Source organism: Paroedura picta, chromosome 11 (assembly GCF_049243985.1).
Source record: "Paroedura picta isolate Pp20150507F chromosome 11, Ppicta_v3.0, whole genome shotgun sequence".
Taxonomy (NCBI): Eukaryota; Metazoa; Chordata; class Lepidosauria; order Squamata; family Gekkonidae; genus Paroedura; species Paroedura picta.
Window position 1 is genome coordinate 1488272 of NC_135379.1, and position 22558 is coordinate 1510829.

General features: G+C 53.0%; 2 protein-coding genes across 2 annotated transcripts in view; one reads left to right on the forward strand and one right to left on the reverse strand.

The window, feature by feature from the left end:
- Positions 1-22558, forward strand: part of LOC143820852 (uncharacterized) — a 31333-nt gene that overhangs the window by 7165 nt on the left and 1610 nt on the right. The window contains exons 3-11 of the mRNA XM_077304175.1: positions 1497-1604; positions 2978-3061; positions 4588-4697; positions 9867-9899; positions 10135-10364; positions 12365-12447; positions 17692-17833; positions 20716-20972; positions 21764-21871. Of these exons, the coding sequence (XP_077160290.1) occupies positions 1497-1604; positions 2978-3061; positions 4588-4697; positions 9867-9899; positions 10135-10364; positions 12365-12447; positions 17692-17833; positions 20716-20972; positions 21764-21871 (1155 nt within the window). The remainder of the gene's footprint in view (positions 1-1496; positions 1605-2977; positions 3062-4587; positions 4698-9866; positions 9900-10134; positions 10365-12364; positions 12448-17691; positions 17834-20715; positions 20973-21763; positions 21872-22558) is intronic.
- On the reverse strand, positions 7326-17942 carry LOC143820756 (cytochrome P450 2C19-like). The gene is made up of 9 exons (XM_077303965.1): positions 17683-17942; positions 15955-16117; positions 14488-14637; positions 12411-12571; positions 11961-12137; positions 11326-11467; positions 10148-10335; positions 9375-9516; positions 7326-8278 (listed from the first exon to the last, which is right to left on the reverse strand). Exons 1-9 carry the CDS (start codon positions 17857-17859, stop codon positions 8097-8099), a joined length of 1482 nt encoding a protein of 493 aa, XP_077160080.1. The 5' UTR covers positions 17860-17942; the 3' UTR covers positions 7326-8096.

Sequence of the window (22558 nt, forward strand, 5' to 3'; positions counted from 1 at the left end):
AGTGAGCCTGGCTCCACGTGCAAGGGGGGGGGACAATCCCTCAGCAGCTCCCCTTCCCATAACTCCCCCTTCCTCCAGGGGGGAGAAATCCTTCCAGACAGCTCTTCTAAACATGCTTCAATTAGAATGCAGGATTTGCTGCCAGAGGATGGAGTGATGGCCACAGGAATAAACAGCCTGAAAACGGGATTGGGTAGGTTCATGGGGGAGAAGTCTAACAATGGCCACTAGCCCTGGTGGCTGAGGGGAACCTCCATATTCAGAGGCACTAATCCTGTTCCCCTGAATCCCAATGCCGGGAGGCAGCATCAGAGGAAGGCCTTGCATGAAGTAGTGGTTAAGAGCGGTGGCCTCTGATCTGGAGAACCGGGTTTGATTCCCCACTCCTCCTCCACATGAAGCCTGCTAGGTGGCCACGGGCCAGTCACAGTTCTCTTAGAACTGTTCTCACAGAGCAGTTCTCTCAGAGCTCTTTCAGCCTCATCTACTTCAGAGGCTGTCTGTTGTGGGGAGAGGAAGGAAAAGGTGTCTGTGAGATGCTTTGGGACTCTTACAGGTAGGGGAAAGCAGGGTATAAAAAACCAGCTCTTCTTCACCAGAAGGACTGGCTGCCCCCTGGGTGAGACAGGATGTTGGACTAGATGGACCCTCCATGGTCTGACCCAGCAGGGCTCTTCGGAGGTTCTTACGTTCTTATGCCAGTGGAGAAATGCCCATAACCTCCTCAGCTTTGGGCTGATCCTGCGTTGAGCAGGGGGTTGGACTAGATGGCCTGTGTGGCCCCTTCCAACTCTAGGATTCTATGATTCTATGATTTCTCTTACCCCACAGAATCCAATAGCCCTCGTTTCAAATTAGTATCCTATAAGAAAGTGGTTTACTTCTTCTCAACGTATTACAAATTTAGAGGGAAACAACCTTTCTCTTTCTTTTTACATCTCTAACAATCTTACTATTTATTGTTGACTTCAGTTTTAAAGGTTTCTTTTCCCTTGTTCTGCAAAACCACAAGTCATCCAAGTACTAGCAAGGGCCCACAGGCTAGCCGGGGTCATCCTGTGACGGTTTTTGCGGAGAGAGGCAGGCTGGGCTCAGCCCCGGGAGGTGTTCCATCTTCTCCCCGCACTCTTGGCTGCCTTAGTCTGCCCCTGGGCCGTGGAAGTGCCTGGTCCCAACCCAGAAAAGCAAAGAATCTCCCAGCCAGAAGCCAGGGCAGGTAGATCAGAGTTCTGCAGGACCTGGAACAGCACCTGGTCTTTCTTTACAAAGAAAAGCAACTGTTATTGATTAGGGGAGGAACAATCCGGTTCACATAAGCCAAAAAATATCCAAATCAGTGCTGATTTGGGATTTTTTTCTGGACATATCTGAGCCAAACTCAAGCCTTGGTGGTCCCCAGAGTGTCCCGGTGGGACCCCCACTCCTACCACGCGGGCTGTGTCCGTGCCCCCATCTGCAGACAGGACGAATCCCTGGACCAAATCTCTTCCTTGCAGGATCCTTCTGCCAAAACCATGCAGGCCCTGAAATTCTCCATCAAAGAGACCGTTTGCCGTGCGGAGGAGAACCCAGATCCGAGCCAGTGTGACGAGAAAGAGGACGGGGTAAGGCTTTCACACCTGAATTGTGGATGTGCTGTGAGAGAGGAGGCTGCCGGTCAGTCTGATGCGGTGGGGTGGGGTGGGGTGCTTGGTCAGAAGAGACACCTCCACTCATCCTGGCATAAAAATCCCAAAAGCCACCGAAGCATCGCTCCTTCTACGGACGGTGGTGGGAAGCAGCGTCAGGTGGCAGCCCATCTGGGACCACCTCTCATGGGGTTTCCTTCTTCTGTTTTTTGCATTATGATTACAAATCAAACAAAAAGACATGATGGTTGATTAAAAAAGAGAAAGGGAAGAAGTAAAATAAATGTGCCAATGAAATTTCTGAGTTTCTCTACAACAAAGGCATGCAGGGGTGGCCAAACGGTGGCTCTCCAGATGTCCATGGACTGCAATTCCCATGAGCCCCTGCCAGCAGGGGCTCATGGGAATTGTAGTCCATGGACATCTGGAGAGCCATGCCAGCAGAACAAAGCTTGAATCCCAGGGTACCTTTAAGACCAACAACATTTAATTCTGGACAGAAGCGCAGGCACCCTTCTTCAGAAAGCTCATCCCTCGGATAGAACTTTGTTGGTCTTCAAGGTGCCCCCGGACTCACACTTTGCTCTGGGGAGATCTTCCAGGCCCAGCCAGCCATCTTGGAGCCCGTGGAGTTCTCCAGAACTTTTGATCAGACTGGGGGTTGGTTCAGTTAAATAAAAAACAGTATTTGAGGGCTGAGGTGGAGTTGCCAATTCCAGGCCGGGAGATTTACTAGAGATTTGGGGGATGGAGCTTGGGCACAGTGGGGTTTGGGGAGAGGATGGTACTCAGGAGTAAAAGGCCATCATAGGGGGGGTAAAGGCCCCCCTTCCAAAACAGCCATTTTCTCCAGGGAAACTGATCCTTGTCATTTGAGATATGCTCTGATTTCTGGAGATAGATCTCCAAGCCCCAGCTGGAGGTTGGCAACCATGGATGCAGGAAAGACGCAGCACGAAAAAGGGACTTCCTTGGAAATAAATGTTGAGCTCACTCGATGTGGGGGGGGGCATTCGTGGGGCTGGGAATATCCTGGGCTGGACAATGCAGATCCATTCTGTTTGGTACCACGTGACACCACGTGACACCACGTCCATGCTGGCAACAAAGGCAGGCTTTTGCAAGCCACACAGCCAATTTTTGCAGGAAAACTCCAGTTTTGGACTCCAGTTTTGTTCTGCTGCTTCAGCCCTCTAGGGCTACACACCTGAATCTAACACAGTCAATGTTAAACTCTGAGCCCTTTTTCTGCAGGAGGCTCTCCCTCCGTGTATGTGTAATGTATATGTGTGCAGCTCTTGAACTCGGGGCTCCCTTGGGACTGATACCTGTCCTTCTTGGCCTGGCAGATTGACCGGGACTGCACTGCCTTCTATTCTGGTGACCAAAGTCCGCCGGTGATCATGGTCCAGTGTGAAGATATGGCCCAGGAGGTATTTTCTTGGCTACCCTAAATGACCTTCCCTGTTTCTTCTTTTGCACTCAGGCCGAGCATGCTGCCATAATGGGGGGGGGGGAGGCAGATCCCAGCAGGGATTACTTCTTTAATTCATTTGTATCCCCCCTTTCCCTTCCATGTGGACCCAAAGCAGTTCTTAGGGTTCTGCTCTCCTCCATTGTATCCTTACAACAACCCAGTGAGGTAGGTCAGGCCGAGAAGGCATGACTGGCCAAAATCTACCCAGAGAGCTTCCTTCCACATGCAGGGATAACCTTGACAATTGGCCAGCTGCGGTCTCTAAAAGCATGCTCTGGAACAGGGGTAGTCAAACTGCGGCCCTCCAGATGTCCATGGACTACAATTCCCAGGAGCCCCTGCCAGCATTCGCTGGCAGGGGCTTCTGGGAATTGTGGTCCATGGACATCTGGAGGGCCGCAGTTTGACTACCCCTGCTCTGGAAGATGCTCCACTCTGGGGTCTTCCCCATGGGCTCTGTGCTTCTGAGCATGGGCAAAAAGCCCCTCGGAGAGGAAGATTTAAAGACGTCAATGTAAGGAAAGAGTGCCCCTGAGCATGTGTAGAATTCTCGTACGCCATCTGGAGTCCTTGGTGCTGGAGCTGTCTCTTTGTGGACAAACTCCTGATGCTTTGAGGCAGCTTGTCTCTGCTGAACGGACGTCAGAAGACAAAAGCAGAGTCCAGTCGGGCACCTTGAAGACCAACCAAGATTGACTCAAGGCGTGAGCTTTGGAGGGCAAGCTTAGTCTGAGGAAGGGTGCTTGCCCTTGAAAGCTCACCCCTTGAATCAATCTTTGTGGGTCCTAAAGGGGCCTGGCTGGACTCTGCTTTTTTGTTGTTGTGCTGCTTCAGACCGACACGGCTGCCCACTGGACCTCAGAAGGAATGGCTGAGTGAGGAGCCCAGCCAGGGGGGAGCACGGTCGGATTCTTTTGGCTTCTTTACTCATTAGGAGGAGACAGGCCTGGTTTTAGCCTCATTCCCTTTGGATGCTGTGAGTCGGCTCTAGCAATCCTAACAGGATCACCCCCTTAAGAAAGAAAAGGCAGATTTTTGGGAGCAGAGGGAGCAGAGGGGGAAAGAGAGGGGAGGGAGGACGGTGAGGGGGAAAGGGGCATGCCCAATGCCTGATGGGACGCATTTTCGCAATGGGCAGCCCTGAATTAGACCCTGTCAGACCCCGCTTGAAAGGATGAAATCCAGTTTTCTGGGGATTCTGTTGCTGTAGGGCAAGCGAGGGGCCCATTTGGGGCTGCACCTGGAGAGGGAGATTTTAGTGCGTAAACGGGTGAAAAAGTCAGCCCTTTAAAAATGCAGATCCAAACTGCATCACTAGTGTGGAAACAGTCCGGCTGAATGATTCTTCCCCTTCTGCGCCACGGGGGTTTCTTCTTCTTCTTCTTCTTCTTCTCCGTCTCCGTTGTGGGGTGGGCCTGCAGTGGGCAAACCCGCCTGCCCCATCACAGCTCTTGCCCCTTGTCTGCCCTTCCCCGGCTGTAGCTGGACAGGATCACCAGGAGCCGTTGGAGGAAATTCTGGAAGAAAACCAAGAACTTTGTGAGGCAGCACGGGGCCAGCATCGGGTTGGCGGCCCTGCGGCTACGTGGATAGCAAGGGCTGAAGAAGAACAAGCACAAGTCGGCATCCCTCCCTCCAGGAGCCCCACTCCAGAGATGCCGCCCTGGGGGGAGGGTCGTGCCGGCCGACTCCGGGGAGCTTCCAATGCCCTCCTCCCTCCCTCCCTTCTCCTGCAGCCCCTTTCTCTGCTCTCAGCCTGAGGCATCCCAGAGGTCTTCTTCGGTAATAAAACACGTGCCATGGAGATTATAATTTGCAAGGACTTTGTTTTGCTTTCGTGTCGGGTGTCCCGGTCCAGGTTGGAGAAGGCCTGGAGACTCGGGGGGGGGGGGTGGGATATGGGGCAGGGAGGGACCTCAGGGGAGGAGAATGCTGCGGAGTCCCCCCTCCAAAGCAGCTATGGTCTCCAGGGGAACTGATCTCTGAGCTCTGAAACCAGGGGATCCCCAGGCCCCCCCTGCGGAGCAGCGTCCCTCCGGTCATGAGCCGTGTGGCTTTGGGGACGTCTGTCCACCACCAAGGCCAGATCCTTCCTATGGTTCTTCTTTGCTGCCAGCTCTGTTGCTATTGAAGAGAGCAAGTAATATCCTTGCCTTTGGGTGTAGCTTTTGCGATGAAATTGCACTAAACAACACATGTTCAGCCCACTTCTGATGCCCTTGGAAGCTGGATTTCAAAAGGTAACATGGCAAATTCTACTTGCCAAAATGGACTGAACTTGCATCATTTAGCATGTCTGAAATGTGGGGGGGGGGGGGGCCTCTCGCTCCCTGATCATTCACTCCATGGTAACTAGCCTCTATCCTGCCTTCCCTCCCAGGAATTTATTTATTTATAGTAAGAGAGAGTTATGCTCAGGAAGCTTGGACGGGATTATAACATAGGTAGCCAAGTAGGTACAATGGATATGCAGATGGAGTGGGGAGTCCCCCTAAATGCTAAAGTCTGTTTTAAATACACTTAATTGTATGGTCAGCAGGATCCAATGGTCCTCACAACAATCCTGCAGTGTAGTTTAGGCTGTGGTTGAGGGCTGGCTGAACGTCATCCTGCAAGCTTCCATGGCCCACTTGGGACTTGAATCCAGATCTCACATCGATCTACCTCTACGCTACGCTGATTCTCAGTAAATGCAATGGAGAGAATAGAAACTACATTTGGGGGGCAGCATAATTCTTTGGAAGTTATTCCCTCAGTCATGAAAAAAAAAAAAAGACTGATCCACTTATTAAGCTCTGCAATCTTTCAGCAATAGCATCTGAGGATTTTGCATGGGTATTAGATTATCTTCCTTGTTGAGGCTGCATCTGAAGGAATCTCCGAGCGAAGGACTTTGTCAAGGAATGGGAGATGTTTTCTTCCTGTTATTCCAGTCCCAAGTAACCCTCTTGCCTTCCATTCCTGCCAACTGATCTTGTGCATGCCTGGTGCTATGGGGCTAGAGTCTGCAGAACTATGGATCAGGCACAATCTTTTTCTTGCTCCCTATGTCATTAGTTGTGTGGGGCATGACAGGGTTGTGGGGGAGGGGGACAGAGGACCAGCCAGGAGACTTACAGGAAAGCTCATAGTCATGAGAATGTAAGAGCAGTAAAGATCCATCTGTCCAGGATCCCATCTTGCACAGAGGGCAACCAGTTCCTTGGGAGGGCCCACAAGAGAGCATGGAAGTCAAGGTCTTCATAAGAACATCAGAAGAGCCTTGCTGGATCACGCCAGTGGCCCATTGAGTCCAGCCTCCTGTCTCACCCAGTGGCCAACCAGTTCCTCTGAGGTCCAGCGACAGGGCGTAGGGGCCAAGGCCTTCCCCTAATGTTGCCTTCTGGCTCTGGGATTCGGAGGCTGATTTGCTCTGGATGTCAGTCTAGATTCAGATGGAAGTGTGATCCTGAAGGTTCCTGTTAGCACATCAGATTTTTAATCTCCAAGTAAGTGGTATTTAATAACTACGGATGCCAACCTGCAGGTGAGGCCTGGAATTTCAACGGATCTGCAAACCACAGAAACCTTTCCTGGAGACAAAAACTGTTTTGCAATACCGACTCCACCGTTTACGCACTGGGAACTTCACTGCCCCAGCTCCCGTGCAGGAGCACAAATCAGGGGCAGACGATGTGCACCAGGCCAAATGCTCCCCCATGTGGGTGCAGGAAGAGGTGGGGCCACCTGCCACCACTAAAACTCCAGCCTGCAGCCTGGCATGAAACCTCCAGGGTGTAAATGGTCTACAGGAGCATTCCTTCCGACCCGTCCCAGTCTCTACCTCCAAATCTCTAGGAATTTCCTGACCTGGAGTTGGCAATCTGGCCAACCGCGTGTCTCCTTCATGTGAGATTTATATGCAATGAACCCTTGTCGGCCCCATTTTGCCCCTTATTAAGACGCAACTATGCCAACTTTCGCACTAAGAGTATATCGGCAACAATTACTTCTGGGTAGGTGATTTGTGTTCCCATCTAGGTCTTAAAACCGACAGGCCAGGTTTGGCCAACTGTGGCTCTCCAGATGTCCATGAACTACAACTCATCTCCCTGCCTACTGTCAGGGGCTCATGGGAATTGTAGTCCGTGGGCATCTGGCGAGTCACAGGCTGGCCACCACTGCAATAGGCTATTTGATCAGGAAAAGGCAGCAATATAACAAGGCATTGCTGTTCAATATTAATTTAAAAAACAAGCAACGTTTAATTGCATAGGTGCAGACATCTAATGCTATGTTAAAATCCAGGTTTGCTAACAGAGTTGCTATATGGTAGTTAGAAGAGCGAGCAGATGAGGGTCCAGAAATGGTCTTCTTGGAGCCCAATAAATCATTCAGAAAAAGAAGAAATGCTCCATCGTTCCTACAGAAGATTTAGTGCAGATATAGAAACTAGATCCCCTTTCTTGGCCTGCAAATTGTTCATGCAAGACAGCAAGTGGAAGCGAATTGATTCTCGCAAGGGGGAAAAAATATCCAATAGCGCCGTACCGTAATACTATAGAAATAATATGGTAACTGGTATTGATTAAAGTACGAGTATCCAAAGCACATGGGTGAATATACGCACGCTTCCTTTAAAGGTGGATTAAAAGTGGGTTATGTAGTATGTGTGAAAACACACCCTCTCTCACCCAACCTTTTTCAAAGTTAACCCGTTTACAGTAAGTTAAACATACCTATTTGAATATATCATGCAGGAGGTAAAATTTCTGCCTCTTGCTACCACTGGAGTCTGGTCATCTTTGTAATTTGCATGAGCAGCAGTTGCCCTTAACTGTGAAATGTGGAGAATTGGGGAAGCCAAGCTAAGCTTCTGTGCTTCCCAGTCAAAGGATTTTCCCTTTTTAAAACATTTAACCCGATAATTATATCCTGCTGACTCCCCTGCCCGGGCAGCACCCCTAAATCTCCAGGAAATCCCCACCCAAGAGCTGGCGACCCCAAAGTGATCAGCGTGGGGCGAAGCAGAACTGGAGCTGGCGGGGGATATTCCCTAAGCCGCTGACTTGTGGCGTCAGGTCAAGTTTGTTGACTCCCGGCGGGCGCTTGAGAGAGAAGCGCTGCAGGATGGTGGCGACATACAGGAAGAGCTGCATGCGGGCCAGGCCTTCTCCGAGACAGTTCCTCTTTCCTGCAGCGGAGAGAAAAGGAGAAGGGGCCTTCAAGAAGCCAGCCCTGCAGGGCAGGGGCCGGACTTTGGGGGGCAGCAGGCAGATGTTAGAAGGGTTTAAACGTGCACAAGGAACACACCATAGGCTGCTTAAAGAATAAGGATATGGGGTTTTAAATAGGTTGTAATCCACCCGGAGTCACCCGGGAGAGGGCGGAAGAGAAACTTAAGAAATAAAATAGTTTATTGAGAAGGGAAGCAACTTTGTAAGTAGGAGAGGAGAGAGAGAGTCCTAACTGTCTAACTGACTAATGATCGGGAGGCAGTTGGGCAAGAAGTTGGCTCCAAGGAGCAGGAGGTTTGTGACTGAGGCCATCAGGACCAAGGAGAAGATGATTTGAAAATATCCCTCCACATTTCCCCTGATGTCCCCTGCAGGGCATTCTTCATATGCTCTCGAATCAGGCACACGACAGATCTTGCATAGTTCAACTGCAGGGAGTTCCCAGGGCTCCCCTCTCATCTTCCACCCACCACCGGCTGCTTTGGACTCGCAGGGGTGGCCAAACTGCGGCTCTCCAGATGTCCATGGACTGCAATTCCCATGAGCCCCTGCCCGCAAATGCTGTGGACATCTGGACAGCCACAGTCTGTGGACATCTGGAGAGACACAGTTTGGCCACCCCTGCTCCAGGACATTAGACCCCACTGAAGTCTCTGCCCCCCCCCAGCCTCTGCCCCCCAATTCTCCACCCAGCGATGGCACCCCTTCCCCAGGGGCACAGGAAGTACGCACAGGAGTGCCAGGATGTTTGGGGGATGGAGCCTGGGAGGGCAGAGTTTGGAAGGGGTCGGACCTCAGCAAGGTAAAATCCCACAAAGCAGCCATGTTCTCCAGGGTTGCTGATCTCTGTCAACTGGAGATCAATTGGAAAAGTGGCCCCACCTGGAAATTGGGGTCAGCAGCCGTGGACTGTGCCACGAAGCCTGCCTCCCTTCAGGGGATGCTGAGGGCAGCCCCGGGCATTTCTCCACCTCCCCTGCGGAGGGGGCGGTGGGGGTGGGGGTGGGGGTGGGAGGCTCCCGTCTCCTTGTCCCGGGCGCATCTCTTCCCTACCTGCAGAAAAAGGGATGTCGGCCCCGTTCTTCTTGAAGGCTCCCTTCTCGTCCAGGAAGCGCTCCGGGTCAAACTGAGAGGGGTTCTGGAATTGCTTCGGATCGTGCAAGGCGGAACTCAGGATGGGGAAGAGCGTGGTGCCCTGCGGCCGAAGCCAGAGACAAGAGCATTAAACCCAGACAAAGGGGGACCGTAGAAACAAAACCTGTTATTCCCGATTGGCCCCTGAGTCCGTAAGTGTCAGTGTCTGTCCTGCCGCTGCTCGAAGCCATTCCCCTGCTGAACTCCTCGGATTGTGAATTCCCCCCCCTGATATCCACCCGGGATCGCTCTGCACACTTTGTCCCCTCCCGCCCTGCACATGGCCTTCCACGGAGACAAGCGCCTCTCCTGGAGCTGCCTTGCCCCCCACCCCCACCCCCTCGGATGCCGGAAAAGACGGCCTCTTGTGATTCAGTATTCTTTAGATTCTGCTTCTCCCTCTCCTTTCAGCTGCAACCTGAAGATGGATCTATTTGTATATATGTGAGTGGACCTTTTTTTGCAATAGACTTTTGGGGAGATTTTTTGAGGGCCCTCTATTTCTAAGACTAGGCCAAAGTCTGCTCTGTGAACCGAAGAACCCACTCGAGCTCTCCAGACCCCACCTGGAGGTTGGCAGCCTAAACCAGGATACTGTGTGAATGACGGTCAGCCTTCCCTGGGGGAAGTGAGGTCAAGGAATCCTGCCAAGCGTTCCTGCTGGTCTGGGAGGTTGCAGGCGGTCCGGGTACCTTGGGGATGGTAAAGCCACGCAGTTCAAAATCCTGGGTGACCAAGCGGCTGAATCCCAAGGGGATGAGGTCCAGGACCCTTTGGACCTCGTGGATGACGGCTTCCGTGAAGGGCATCTCCAGCCGGTCCTTCATGGACGGAGCTCGCTCGCGGCCGATCACTCGGTCGATCTCCTCGTGGATCTTTGCTGCAAAGGGATTCGTAAGAGGGACTTTTGTAAGCCCAGTCTGTTGTTTCCTTCCTTTTTAATGTTTTTTAATCTGGCGAAGGACTTTCCTGGTTATGCCGACGGGCATTTTGAAGAGGATGACTGCACCAGAGGTCTACAAGTGGCTCTGAGCCACGAGGGGTAGGGGAACCTTCTGCCGGGGGCAGGGCTGCTCTTTCTTCTTGGTGCTGGGGGGGCCACAGTGGGAGGACCTCCGGAGTTCTGGATCCACTAGGAGACCTCCTGAAGGGTCCTGGGTTCTGTCCACGGTGTAACACAAGGTGTTGGCCTGGGTGGACCATTGGCCTGACCCAACATGGCTTCTCTTATGTTCTTATGGATAAACATCTGGAGCAGCGGTCCATCTGAGGCTCTTAGCCCCCAGGTGTAGATGGAACGCTGAGGCTCTGTTTTCTTGGGGCTTGGAGTCTGTGACAAGCTCAATGTCACCTTGCAAACCTCCATCGCAGAATCGGGATTCAAACTGGGCTTTCTTGGATCCCAGTCTAACACTTCAATCTACAACAAGGAAATACCAGAGCGCATAAAGCCTGATCTATCCCTGGAAGGCAAAATGTCGAAACTCCGGCTCACTCACTTTGGCCAGATCATGCGATCCAACTCAATGGAGAGACCAGTTATGCTGGGACCGGCAAGAGGAAACCAGGCCGACCAAGAACACCGCGCTCAGGCACAATCAAACTGGACGCTGGCCAAAGCATTATAGAACTAGAAGACGCGGGGCAAGATAGAGGGACACGAAGACAACTGAGCCATCGGATCGCCCAGAGTCAGACTCCGCTGAATGGCTGGCATCCCCATCCTCCAAGGAACACGAGAGGTCAGGCTACGGCAAACCACTCCGGCCAAACGACCTGGGATCTCTTGGCTGTACTCCACATGCCATCCCATAGATACGTGAATGATAGTTATCTCAGAGAGAAGCACGAGGATCAGTTGTGGGCTGACCTTGCACAGATGGGTGCTCCACCAGGGTCATGTGGATGAATCTCAGGGTGGTGCTGGTGGTCTCCGTCCCAGCGATGAAGATGTCGTAGAGGGTCATCATCAGGTTCTCTCGCGTGAACTCCGTCTGGGGGTTGTGCTTCTCCTGGAAACGGTGGGGAAACCTGTGAACTACCCAGCGTGCCCAGGGGGCAGGCATCAGGGCAGAGATTGGGGGAGGGCGGGATTGGGAAGGGGAGATGTTACAATGTGAGTGTCCTGCATAGTGCAGGGGGTTGGACTAGATGACCCAGGAGATCCCTTCCAACTCTATGATTCTAGGATTCTAATGCCCTGGAGCCCCCCCCCCTCCCTCCAAAGCAGCCCTTCCCTCCAGGAGAACGGAGCTCTCTAGTCAGGGATCAGCTGTCATTCCAGAAGACCGCCGGGCCCTCCCTGAAGGTTGGCATCTCTACTCCCAAAGATGCACCCAGGCTGTGAATGTGAAGATCTGCCCAATTTTAAGACCTGAGTCTGCTTCCAGCATGGCAGACAGGGCCCTGACTCACCTCCCAGGCCACGAGGGACCAAACTGTGGCTCTCCGGATGTCTGGAGAGTTTGATCACCTCTGGCCTGGCGGGTGCCGCCCCTGTTTTACCTGCTCCATTTTGATCAGGAAAGTGTCCATGAAGTCCCGGGGTGTGTTGGTGTCCAGGCTGCTCTCGTGCTCTTTAATCTTCCGGGTTATGAAGTCTTGGATGCTCCCCAGGTTTTTAAAAAAGGTTTGGTGATCACCCGGCAAGTAGTCCATGATCCTGGGGAAGATGTTGTAGAGCTGGCGGAAGAAAGGAAGAAAGTCAGACCTGTTTCACATGCCGGTAATGCCAGATTTGCAAATCGCGCTCCCCGTCCCTCCTAGGGATACCAGCCTCCTGGTGGGACCTGGGGATTAGAGGTCGGCTCCAGACTGAAGAGATCCGTCCCCCTGGAAAAGGTGGCTGCCTTGCAGGGTGGGACTTCTGGGCATCATGCTCCCCTCCCCCCCAACCCTGCCCTCCGCAGGCCCCACCCAGGACAGCACAGGACTTCTTCCTTCTGGGGTCCTCACCTGCCCGGCGACAGAGCTCTCCAGCCGGAAGGCATCGGTGAGGTACTGGAGGATCTGGAGATATTCGGGATCCCGATAATCAAACCTTTCTCCTAGGAGGATGTGGCTGATGACGTTGCCGGTGGCACAGCTGAAAAGGAGGGCGGGGTTGAAGGGCTGGCCTGGAAGAGAAAGGGGCACATGTCAAGGGGGGGCAGGGGGGGCAGGGATGCCAGCTCTGGGTTGGGGAATACCTGGAGATAAGGGGGGAGTGGAGTCTGAAGAGGGTGGGGTTAGGGGAGGGATTTCAGCGGGCTACCCAGGCCAGCCCCTCACCTTTTCGGGGACTTAAAAACCACACCCCCCTGACAGGGGCTCATCCGATCTCCTTCTAGGAACTTCCAACAAAGGAGATTCCACCGCCCCCCCCTTCAAGGTAGCAGATTCCATCTACGAACAACCATCCTTATATTTAAGCAGAACCTCCTTTCCCACCGTTTGAACCCAACGCTCCTCATCCTTGACTCTCCGGCTGCAGGAAACCAGTTGGCCCCCTCTCCAACATGTCTGCCTTTGATCTAATTAAACGCAGCAATCTTCTCACTCCTGGCCCTTTTCTTCTCCAAGCGACACAGGCCCACCTCTCTCTGCCTCTCCTCCTCGTAAGGCCTGGATTCCAACCCTGCAGCTTCCCTAGTCGCCCTTCTCTGAACATGCTCCAGCTTGTCAGGATCCTTCTTGAACTGCGGTGCCCAGAACTGGCCACTGTTTTCCAAACAGGATCTCACCCATGTGGAATGGAGTGGGATTACTCCCTATTAAAATTCATTTTGTTGGCCCTGGCCCAATTTCCCACTCTATCTGTATCTCTTTGAATATCGGTCCTTTCCTCTGGGGTTTTAGCCACCCCACCCAATTTAGTCTCCTCCATAAATTTGATCAATATATCCTCTATCACCTCATCCAACTCATTAATGAAAACACTAAATAATACCAGACCCAGCAAGGATCCTGCAGTGCCCCGCCGGTCCCCTCCCCGAAAGAGGAAGAGGGACCATTGAGGAGCTGCCTTCGGTTCTATCAGCCAGCCCGTTACAAATCCGTTTGATTGTGACCTTCTCCACCCCAGTTTTTGCTGTCTCACAAGTATAATATGGGGGACATTATCAAAGACCTCACTCAAATCAAGATATACTCTATCCACTGCATTTCCTGCCTCTACTCAACTAACCACTCTATCAAAAAAAGAAAGACTTAACCCAGAGAAATCCATGTTGACATTCATTAAACAACACGTTCTCCTCAAAGTGCTTACACAAAGAGCGCTTAATGATCTCTTCCAAAATCTTTCCTGGTACCGATGTTAAATTGACTGGGCGGTAGTCTTTGGGGATTTCTTTTTTCCCTTTCTAAAAAACGGGAACCACATTTGCCTTCCCCCAGTCCTCTGGAACGTCCCTTGACCTCCCGGATTTCGCAACAATCATTGCTAAAGATTCTGAGATTTCCTCTGCCAATTCTTTCAACACCCTTATCCAGGCTGTCTCAACCAGGGTTTTGTGAAACCGTGGGGATTTTTGATGGCCCGGGAAGGGTTTCCGGAATGCGTGGGAATTAATTGATTTAAATATATTTAAAAAATATGTTAAACATTTATTGTGATATGACCATATATAGCAGAGGTAGTCAAACTGCGGCCCTCCAGATGTCCATGGACTACAATTCCCAAGAGCCCCTGCCAGCGAATGCTGGCAGGGGCTCATGGGAATTGTAGTCCATGGACATCTGGAGGGCCGCAGTTTGACTACCCCTGATATATAGTCATGTGGACCCACCCACCCCCTCCCAAAATGACCAGTGATGGGGCCGGAGAGGCCCCAGGTACACATGTCCACAGCTGCGTGTCCCACCCATATCCCGCACCCTCCTGCCCCCCCTGGGGTTTCTCAAAGCCTGAGGAATGTTTCAGGGGTTTCTCAATGGCAAACATGTTGAGAACAGCCCATTCTCCACCCAGACAGCTGTGGAAAGAGGAGGAGGGGAAAGAGGAGGAGGATCAAGGCATGCCCTCCCCCCAACCCAGGAGACTCCCACCCACCTTGTTTGTCTTGGAGCTTCTTCACCACATGCTCAGCCTCCTCTTGGATATATTCCTCGATGCTCTTCTTCCCCATCCCGAAGTTCCTCAAGGTGGAGAGGGAGAAGCGACGGAGTTCCACCCAGCGCTTGCCATTGGACATCACGACCCCTGGAGAAGGCAGGCAGGCAGGCAGGCAGAGGCAGGCAGGCAGGCAGGCAGGCAGGAAGGAGGGAGGGAAGGAAGGAGGGAGGGAGGGAGGAAGGAAAGAAAAGAGAGAGACAGAGAGAGAGAAGAAGGAAGGAAGGAAGGAAGGAAGGAAGGAAGGAAGGAAGGAAGGAAGGAAGGAAGGAAGGAAGGAAGGAAGGAAGGATAAGAGAGAGACAGAGAGAGAAGAAGGAAGGAAGGAAGGAAGGAAGGAAGGAAGGAAGGAAGGAAGGAAGGAAGGAAGGAAGGAAGGAAGGAAGGAAGGAAGTAAAGAAGGAAGGAAGGAAGGAAGGATAAGAGAGAGACAGAGAGAGAAGAAGGAAGGAAGGAAGGAAGGAAGGAAGGAAGTAAAGAAGGAAGGAAGGAAGGAAGGAAGTAAAGAAGGAAGGAAGGAAGGAAGGAAGGATAAGAGAGAGACAGAGAGAGAAGAAGGAAGGAAGGAAGTAAAGAAGGAAGGAAGGAAGGAAGGAAGGATAAGAGAGAGACAGAGAGAGAAGAAGGAAGGAAGGAAGGAAGGAAGGAAGGATAAGAGAGAGACAGAGAGAGAAGAAGGAAGGAAGGAAGGAAGGAAGGAAGGAAGGAAGGAAGGAAGGAAGGAAGGAAGTAAAGAAGGAAGGAAGGAAGGAAGGAAGGAAGGAAGGATAAGAGAGAGACAGAGAGAGAAGAAGGAAGGAAGGAAGTAAAGAAGGAAGGAAGGAAGGAAGGAAGGAAGGAAGGAAGGAAAAGAGAGAGACAGAGAGAGAGAAGAAGGAAGGAAGGAAGGAAGGAAGGAAGGAAGGAAGGAAGGGAGGGAGGGAGGGAGGGAGGGAGGGAGGGAGGGAGGGAGTGAGGAAGGAAGGAAGGAAGGAAGGAAGGAAGGAAGGAAGGAAGGAAGGAAGGGTTTATCTCGCAAAACACAGACCAGCAGATGGGAGCAGCTGCTGGGGGATTCTGCTGGGGTGGGATTTAGGATTGTTATTTAACAAAAACATATAGAGCATCTCTCTCTTTAGTCTGCAGATGCCCCCTGCCCTGACAGGTCTTTTCTCCTGCCCCCCCTCCTTTTTTTTTGTTCTTCTCAGCAGAACTTCCAGCCCTTTCGGAGGGCTTGACAGCCGACAGGTGCTATTTGGGCTGGCCCTCACTGCGCAGCCATTGACCAGGAGCTCCTCTATGGGCCAACAGGGCTAACTACAATCTGGGACGTTCAACGCTGAGCGGATGGCTAGAGGAGTGGCTGTGGGTCTGTCCGGCAGGGCATTCTGCCACTGACTGGAATTGGAAAGCAGGTGGAGACGATACCGAATCCTCTGTTGGTCTTATCCGCTGACGGGATGCTGCCTCGGAAGGTGAAATCTTCGGCGCGATCCACCAGGACTTCCTTCACGATGTCATAGCCATGGAGGATAACGGCCTTGTCTAAGCCAAAGTGCACCGTGAACACTGGCCCGTATTTTTCACTCATCTGTAGAAAAGAAATCAGGCGCAAGCAATTCAAGAGAGCTGAACTGATGACTCGAGGGGAGACGTATCGGAAGCTTTGGACTTGATTCGATCCTGAGTCCCTCCAGAGAAATAGAGCTGCAGAATGTTTGGAAAGTATGCAGTTCTTAGTTACCATTGTGGATGAGGCACACAGGCAGCCTCACCGGTCTTTGAGGTTAAAGAAAGAGTTATCTTTACTGGGAAAGATTATTTGCAAACTTATATCATATTCATCCACTTCAGTCTCCTTGTTGAAGCATAGTACAAAAACCTAAATAATAGTTACTAAGAAAACTCATTGCAAGCCTCTTGTGGCTAGGCTGCAGACAGACTACATGCCACACATATGCAGATTCTCCATCTGCTTGTTTCTGGAAAAGCGCACAATGATATGCTCTTCCTGAAAAAAGAGGATGTGGGCAGGAGCCAATCTTAAAAAAGGGAATCCCAGCTATGGGTATGGAATTTTCCCACTGCAGCCTCAGAGTGACCATTAGGAGTCACTAGTGAGCACATGGTACAGTTCAGCCACTTAAACCAGTGGTCCCCAACCCCCAGTCCAGGGACCAGGACCGGTTCATGGCTCTGTCGGTACCGGGACGTTGCTCCTCCTCCTCCTCCCCGGCTGCTGCCTCGGGGGCTGCCCTGCCACTCTGCTGCTGGCTCACCTTTGGTACTCTCCAGCGACCGCCATGGCCGGGGCTGCCCCTCGGTGTGGCACTGCGCAGCTGCTGCTGGCAGCGCCCCTCAGTGGGAGGCAGGAAGTCAGGGGTGCCAGCGGGAAAGCAAGCGGAGCAGGGGCTCAGGCAGCGGCGACGTCCCTCAGCAAAAGACTACCAGTCCCCAGTGATAAAAAGGTTGGGGACCACTGGCTTAAACAGCTTAACAACGGCCCTCCGAGGCTGACTTCACCAAATTACTTGCTGGTTGCAATTCTAGCAAGAAGCCACCATAGGGTGAGTTTCTGGCACACTAACTGTCTACATGGAGGTCCTAGTCCCAGACCAGCACATCTGTAGGAGCGTCTTCTCAGCTACAGCCCCCAAAGGGTGTTGAGGTTTTCAGAGCAAAACATGCTTAGGATCACCTGGCCAGCAACACCCAGGACAGTTCTGAGAGGTGGCAGCAGGGAAAACGGAGGACTGGTCCGGCCCAAGTCGAGGGCTGCTCCTGGTTCCACCAGCCCAGGCAGAATCCTGCCCCTCTCCTCTCTAAGCTGTTGTAACCTCCCAGGCCTCCCCTGAGAGTCCTGGGGCTGGAGAAGATAGCAGTAAAGTTCCTGAGGAAATTGGGGTCAGGGCAGGTGGGACCCGGAGGTCCTCCCAGCTTAATGGTTGGATGACAAGCATCAGTTTAGGCACCACCTGAGGAATTGATGCCCGGGTGTCGAAGACTGGGGTCCTGCCCTCCCCAGGCTCCCTTCCCCTCCAACCTCCAGGGATTTCCAAGCCCAAAGCTGGCAACCATAGCTGATGACCCTCCCCTCCGCCACCATTGCTTTGGCCGCTGTTGGTCAGAGGTTCCTGGGACCGCTCCCAGCCTTACTTTCTTCAGCGACGCAGCGACATTACTGGGCTTCAGCTGGAGAATGTTCCCGAGGATCGGCAGGGGCATCGGGCCAGGGGGAAGGTTCTTCTGGGCCCCCTTCTTCCGTGCTGCCAGGACGAGGAGGAAGGCGAGGCCCACGAGGAGGAAGGTCACGGGGCTCCCCAAGAGGTCCATCCTCAGCCTCCGCGGTCTTCACGCGATCCCTAGGAGAGCTTAGCAGGCAACCTCCCGTCCTTTGGAGTTAATTAGCTTTACATAACCTTTGGAAGTTGAGACAGCGCTGGGATGGGGGAGGAGTCTGGCAGTCTGGCAGAATTTCTGCCTCCCTCCCTTCACCTATCTAGGGGAGCAAACTACAGCAGCCCTGTTGGGAAATTTGCTGAATACAGCAGAGTTTTGCCCAGTCACTGGGGCATGAGACTACATGCAGGAAATCAAACACCCAACTAAACATTTATTCATGTAGATCCAGTTCACATGCAGGTTGCAGTCCAAGGAGAGGAAGGAGGAGAAAAAGAATAGTAGCTGGTTTTTGTACCCCACTATTCACTACCCGAAAGAGCCTCTTGTGGCGCAGGGTGGTAAGGCATCCGACATGCAGTATGAAGCTTTGCCCATGAGGCTGGGAGTTCGATCCCAGCAGCCGGCTCAAGGTCAACTCAGCCTTCCATCCTTCCGAGGTCGGTAAAATGAGTACCCAGCTTGCTGCTGGGGGGTAAACGGTAATGACTGGGGAAGGCACTGGCAAACCACCCCGTATTGAGTCTGCCATGAAAACGCTAGAGGGGGTCACCCCAAGGGTCAGACATGACTTGGTGCTTGCACAGGGGATACCTCTACCTTTACCTTTTATTCACTACCCGAAGGAGTCTCAAAGCGGCTGACCATCACTTTTCCCTTTCTCTTCCCACCATGAACTCCAAGCGAGGTAGATGAGGAGGAGAGGGCTCCGAGAGAACTGAGACTGGCCCAGGGTCACCCAGTTGGCTGCATGGGGAGAAGAAGGGGGGAATCAAACCCAGTTCTCTAGTTTAGAAGCCGCTGCTCTTAACCACTACTTTACCAAGCGGACTCTCACAAAGCCAAAGCTAAGGAATACTTGCCCTGCCACACATGGCCAGCTTGCCCGGCATCACACATGAGGGCCTTGCCTCTCCCATTGCCCCCGATGAGAACTGTGTCTCCCTGGAAGGCCATGTGGAGAGAGGGAGAGGACAGAAAGAGAGTGCAGAGGGGCCAAGGGCAGCGCCCAGGTGGAGACAGCCGAGAGAGGCATCCCATTCAAGGAGACAACACCTGTACCCACTTGGAGTGATATGCTGAGTCGCTCACTTCAAGAATCCTGTGGGAGACGTCATCTGATGCAAAAGACCCCCATGAGCTAGAGCTGAACGTCACAAGCTGCCTTATCAGACCATTTGTCCATGAAAGCCAGTATTTATCTACCTACCATCCAGGGTCTAAGGCAGAGTTTCTGCACATCACCTACTGTCAGCCCTTTTTAGCTGGAGATGCTGGGGATAGAACCTGGGACCTTCTGCATGCCAAGCAGAGGCTCTTCCACTGAGCTATGGCTTCTCTCCAAGCTGAGGCCTTTCCCATCACTGACTACCTGATCCTTTTAACTGAAGGTGTTGGGAATTGAACCTGGGACCTTCTGGCCCTTCCACTGCACCGCAGCTCCTCTCCATGGCTCTCTGTGGAATCACACAAAGGTCTTTCCCACCCCCTCCTGCCTGGTCCTTTGAACTGGAGATGCCGGGGATTGAACTTGGGACCTTCTGCTTGCCAGGCAGAGGCTCTTCCACTGAGCCCTGCACCTGCCTAATGAAGGCAGTGGTGCCTTTTTACTGCATAGGCAGCCGCATTTGGCTCTGTAATGAACACACATGAAACTGCCTCCTGTTTTGGGCTCACTGTTGCCTTGTGATGGTAGACAGAGAGAGACAAGGGAGGGGCAGACCCGAGGTCATGCAGTGGATATTCAAAGCCTGGTCTCCCCTGGTCTTAGCTGTCCGTGCCGACCATCCCCCCACACTGGCAGAGACTGGGCACACTTCAGAGAGACGTCTGCAGGGCATTTGTTCGAGTCAGAGGTGCCATGAATGGCGCTTGATGCCAAACAGCAGACCCCCCCCCCCAGTCCAGAACGTTCCCCTCCCTCTCCTGAACCAGGAAGACTCAAGGGTATCCAAAGAAGCTGATGGGGATGCGGTTCAGGTGGGCCTAAGGAAATGCCCCACCCTCCCTGCCCTGTGGCTGGTCCTCCAGAGGAACCCTTGGGCTGCTGTGTGAGACGGGAGGCTGGACTGGAGGGACCTTCCTGGCCTGACCCAGCAGGGCTCTTCTGAGGGTCTTATCTCAGCTCCCCCGGGGGGGGGATCCTGTCTCAAAGCAGTGAAGCAGTTAATGAAGTTACTGAAGGCCTCGGAGGGCTGGAGGGAGTCCCAGGTATGTTCTAGTAACAAACTGGCTTCAGTGGGCCTCTGTGCGTCGCTTTCCTGGCCTGGCACCCCCCACCCACTGCTTCCTTCTGGCTTCCCTCGGCCCTGCGCTCTCCAGTCGCAGCCCCTCCCTTCTTGATTCAGACGTTCGCTTGCGCTGGTGGCTCGGACGTGTCTGCCTCTGTGCAGCCCAGCCAGGGCTAAAGAGTCCATACAAGGGAATGTGCAGACTGGAGAGGAGAAGGAGAAGAGACTCCCACTTCATTAAGTTGCCAACCCTCATTTCCCTGTTCCCCCTTAGCTCAGGGACATAAATAACACTCAGCAATGATGCAACTGGCCCGGTCTTGAACAGGAAACATGAATTGCTTCGCTCCTGACCAGCACGGTTCCTCCCCCCCAGCTCTGAGGTGTTGTGGCTTCCAGGTTGCCAGAGGAAATGGAGACCTTGGGAAACCCCTCCGTCGCCCCCCCTCCCTCCCCCCTGGGCTCTGCTTGTTGCTTGGCTGAACAATAAACATTATCACCTTCGAAGATGCCGAAAGGGGAAGCCTTGGGAAAGTCCTCTTCAAGCTGACTGCATGAGTCACGGACCGACCTGGGCTGGAGCAGGGTATAAAGGAGGGAACCACGCAGCACCCGCAGTCACCCGCACAGGCAGGGACGATGGGCCGCTGGATCCTGCTGACGCTTGGCTTTGCCATGGCTGCCGCCACTCTGCCTCCTGCACAAGAGGAGCTCAGCTACGAGGAGGCCGTTGCGTTGGCCGTCCACCTCTACAACCAAGAGCCGGAGGTGGAGAGGACCTTCCGACTCCTCAAAGCCAGGCCCCCGGCGGAGTGGGTGAGTGACCGGCAGCAAAGGCGATGGCTCATGGTGGGTCGAACTGGGGCCTGTGCTTCTGTGCCGCCTGTGCTGGAAGGCTGGGAGCATGTCACGTTCTCTGTGCCTCAGTTTCCCTCTGTGAAAAGGGTGTTTTGGAGTCCTGCATAAGAGAGGCAAGCAGAGAATCTCCCGTGTGGCACGTCCCCACACTGAAGCTGCGGCTGGGAGGGGGGTCTGAGGGATTGGGCCAAACGGAGGTGGACAGGAAGGAACGGTCTAGACCTGTGAAAGCAACCAAGCCTCCACATCCAAATGGCATGCCCCTGGAGTCTGGAAATGGCTGAGGCCAGGAAATAAGGTCAAATCGCTGAGCACCTTCCTACATGAAAACCCATCCACCCAAAGGGGGGGAAAACCTGTCACTATCTAACCCTCTTTGTCTTCACCCGGGAGCTGCCCTCCAACCCTGCCCCTCTCTCCCCTTTGTCCTCCTCCTCCCTGAACATGGCCTTCCATGGAGACAAAGGTCTCTGTAGGTCTCTCCTGTAGAGACCAGGCCCTACTCCCACACACATGATGCTGGACAAGCTGGCCGTTTGGGGTAGGTTCCCTTTAGATTCGGCTTCGCTCTCTCTTTTGGATTGCAAGCAAAATATGAACTAGATCCACCTCAATAATTGTAAGTTTACCTTCTTTGCAATACAGTTTGTGGGAGATTTATTCACAGCACTCCGTATCCTGCTTCTGTGACTGGGCAGGACTCTGCAACATTAACCAACAGGTATCTTTTTGGCCCTTTTCACGGCTAGGACCCCTCGCTGCAGTCCCTCCAGGAGCTAGAATTCACCGTGAGGGAGACCACGTGCCCCCCTTCCAAGAAGCTGAATTCGGACACGTGCGACTTCAAGGACGACGGGGTGAGTTCCCTCCTTCTCTTTCCACCCAGCCCACAGTCGGAGGGCAGAGACTGCCTGTCTTGGTGCGAAGCTAAGGGCAGCATGAAGGGCGACCAAACCGGGGGGCAACAGGGAGCTCTGCCCTAATGCCCATGCCGTTCCTGGAGACGGAATGTTTGCCATTGTATCTCACTTCATCCATTGATTGTTGCATTATGCACTGATGAAGTTTACTGAAACAAGGGTAGTTCACCAGGTCTTGCTTATTATTCTGTTGTAAATTGGCTCACTCCTGTTAGGAGGCTCCCTCTTTAAATGGCTTATTGAGCCTGCATGGATTCATTTGGTGTTTACTTCCCACAGCAGCCAACCAGTTCCTCCGGAGGCCTTTCCCTGGTATTGCCTCCTGGCTCTGGAATTCAGAGGTTGGCTGCCCTCTGCACGTGAAGGTCACCCCCCATGAGCCCACCTAATCTCCTTTCCTAGCTGTTTATTCCTGTGTCCATTGTGACATCCTCTGGCAGTGAATTGGAATCACAACCATCAGCACTGAGCTCCCTGACTCCCCCTATCTCCACCCCACAATCTTCATATCCAGACCTGGAGTTGGCAACTCTAAAGTCCTGGTTGGTCTAGCGCCAGTAACTGAGGTGGGGGCTCAACAGCTGTGCCTCGTAGCAGGAGACTGGCTTCTTTCCGTTCTCCATT

Coding starts and splice junctions, on each gene's coding strand:
- LOC143820756 (XM_077303965.1), bottom strand. CDS start 17,859: ATGGACCTCTTGGGGAGCCCCGTGACCTTCCTCCTCGTGGGCCTCGCC. Junction 16,118..17,682: donor TCGCTGCGTCGCTGAAGAAA/GTAAGGCTGGGA, acceptor TCTTTTCTACAG/ATGAGTGAAAAATACGGGCC. Junction 14,638..15,954: donor TAAGACCAACAGAGGATTCG/GTATCGTCTCCA, acceptor TGCCTTCTCCAG/GGGTCGTGATGTCCAATGGC.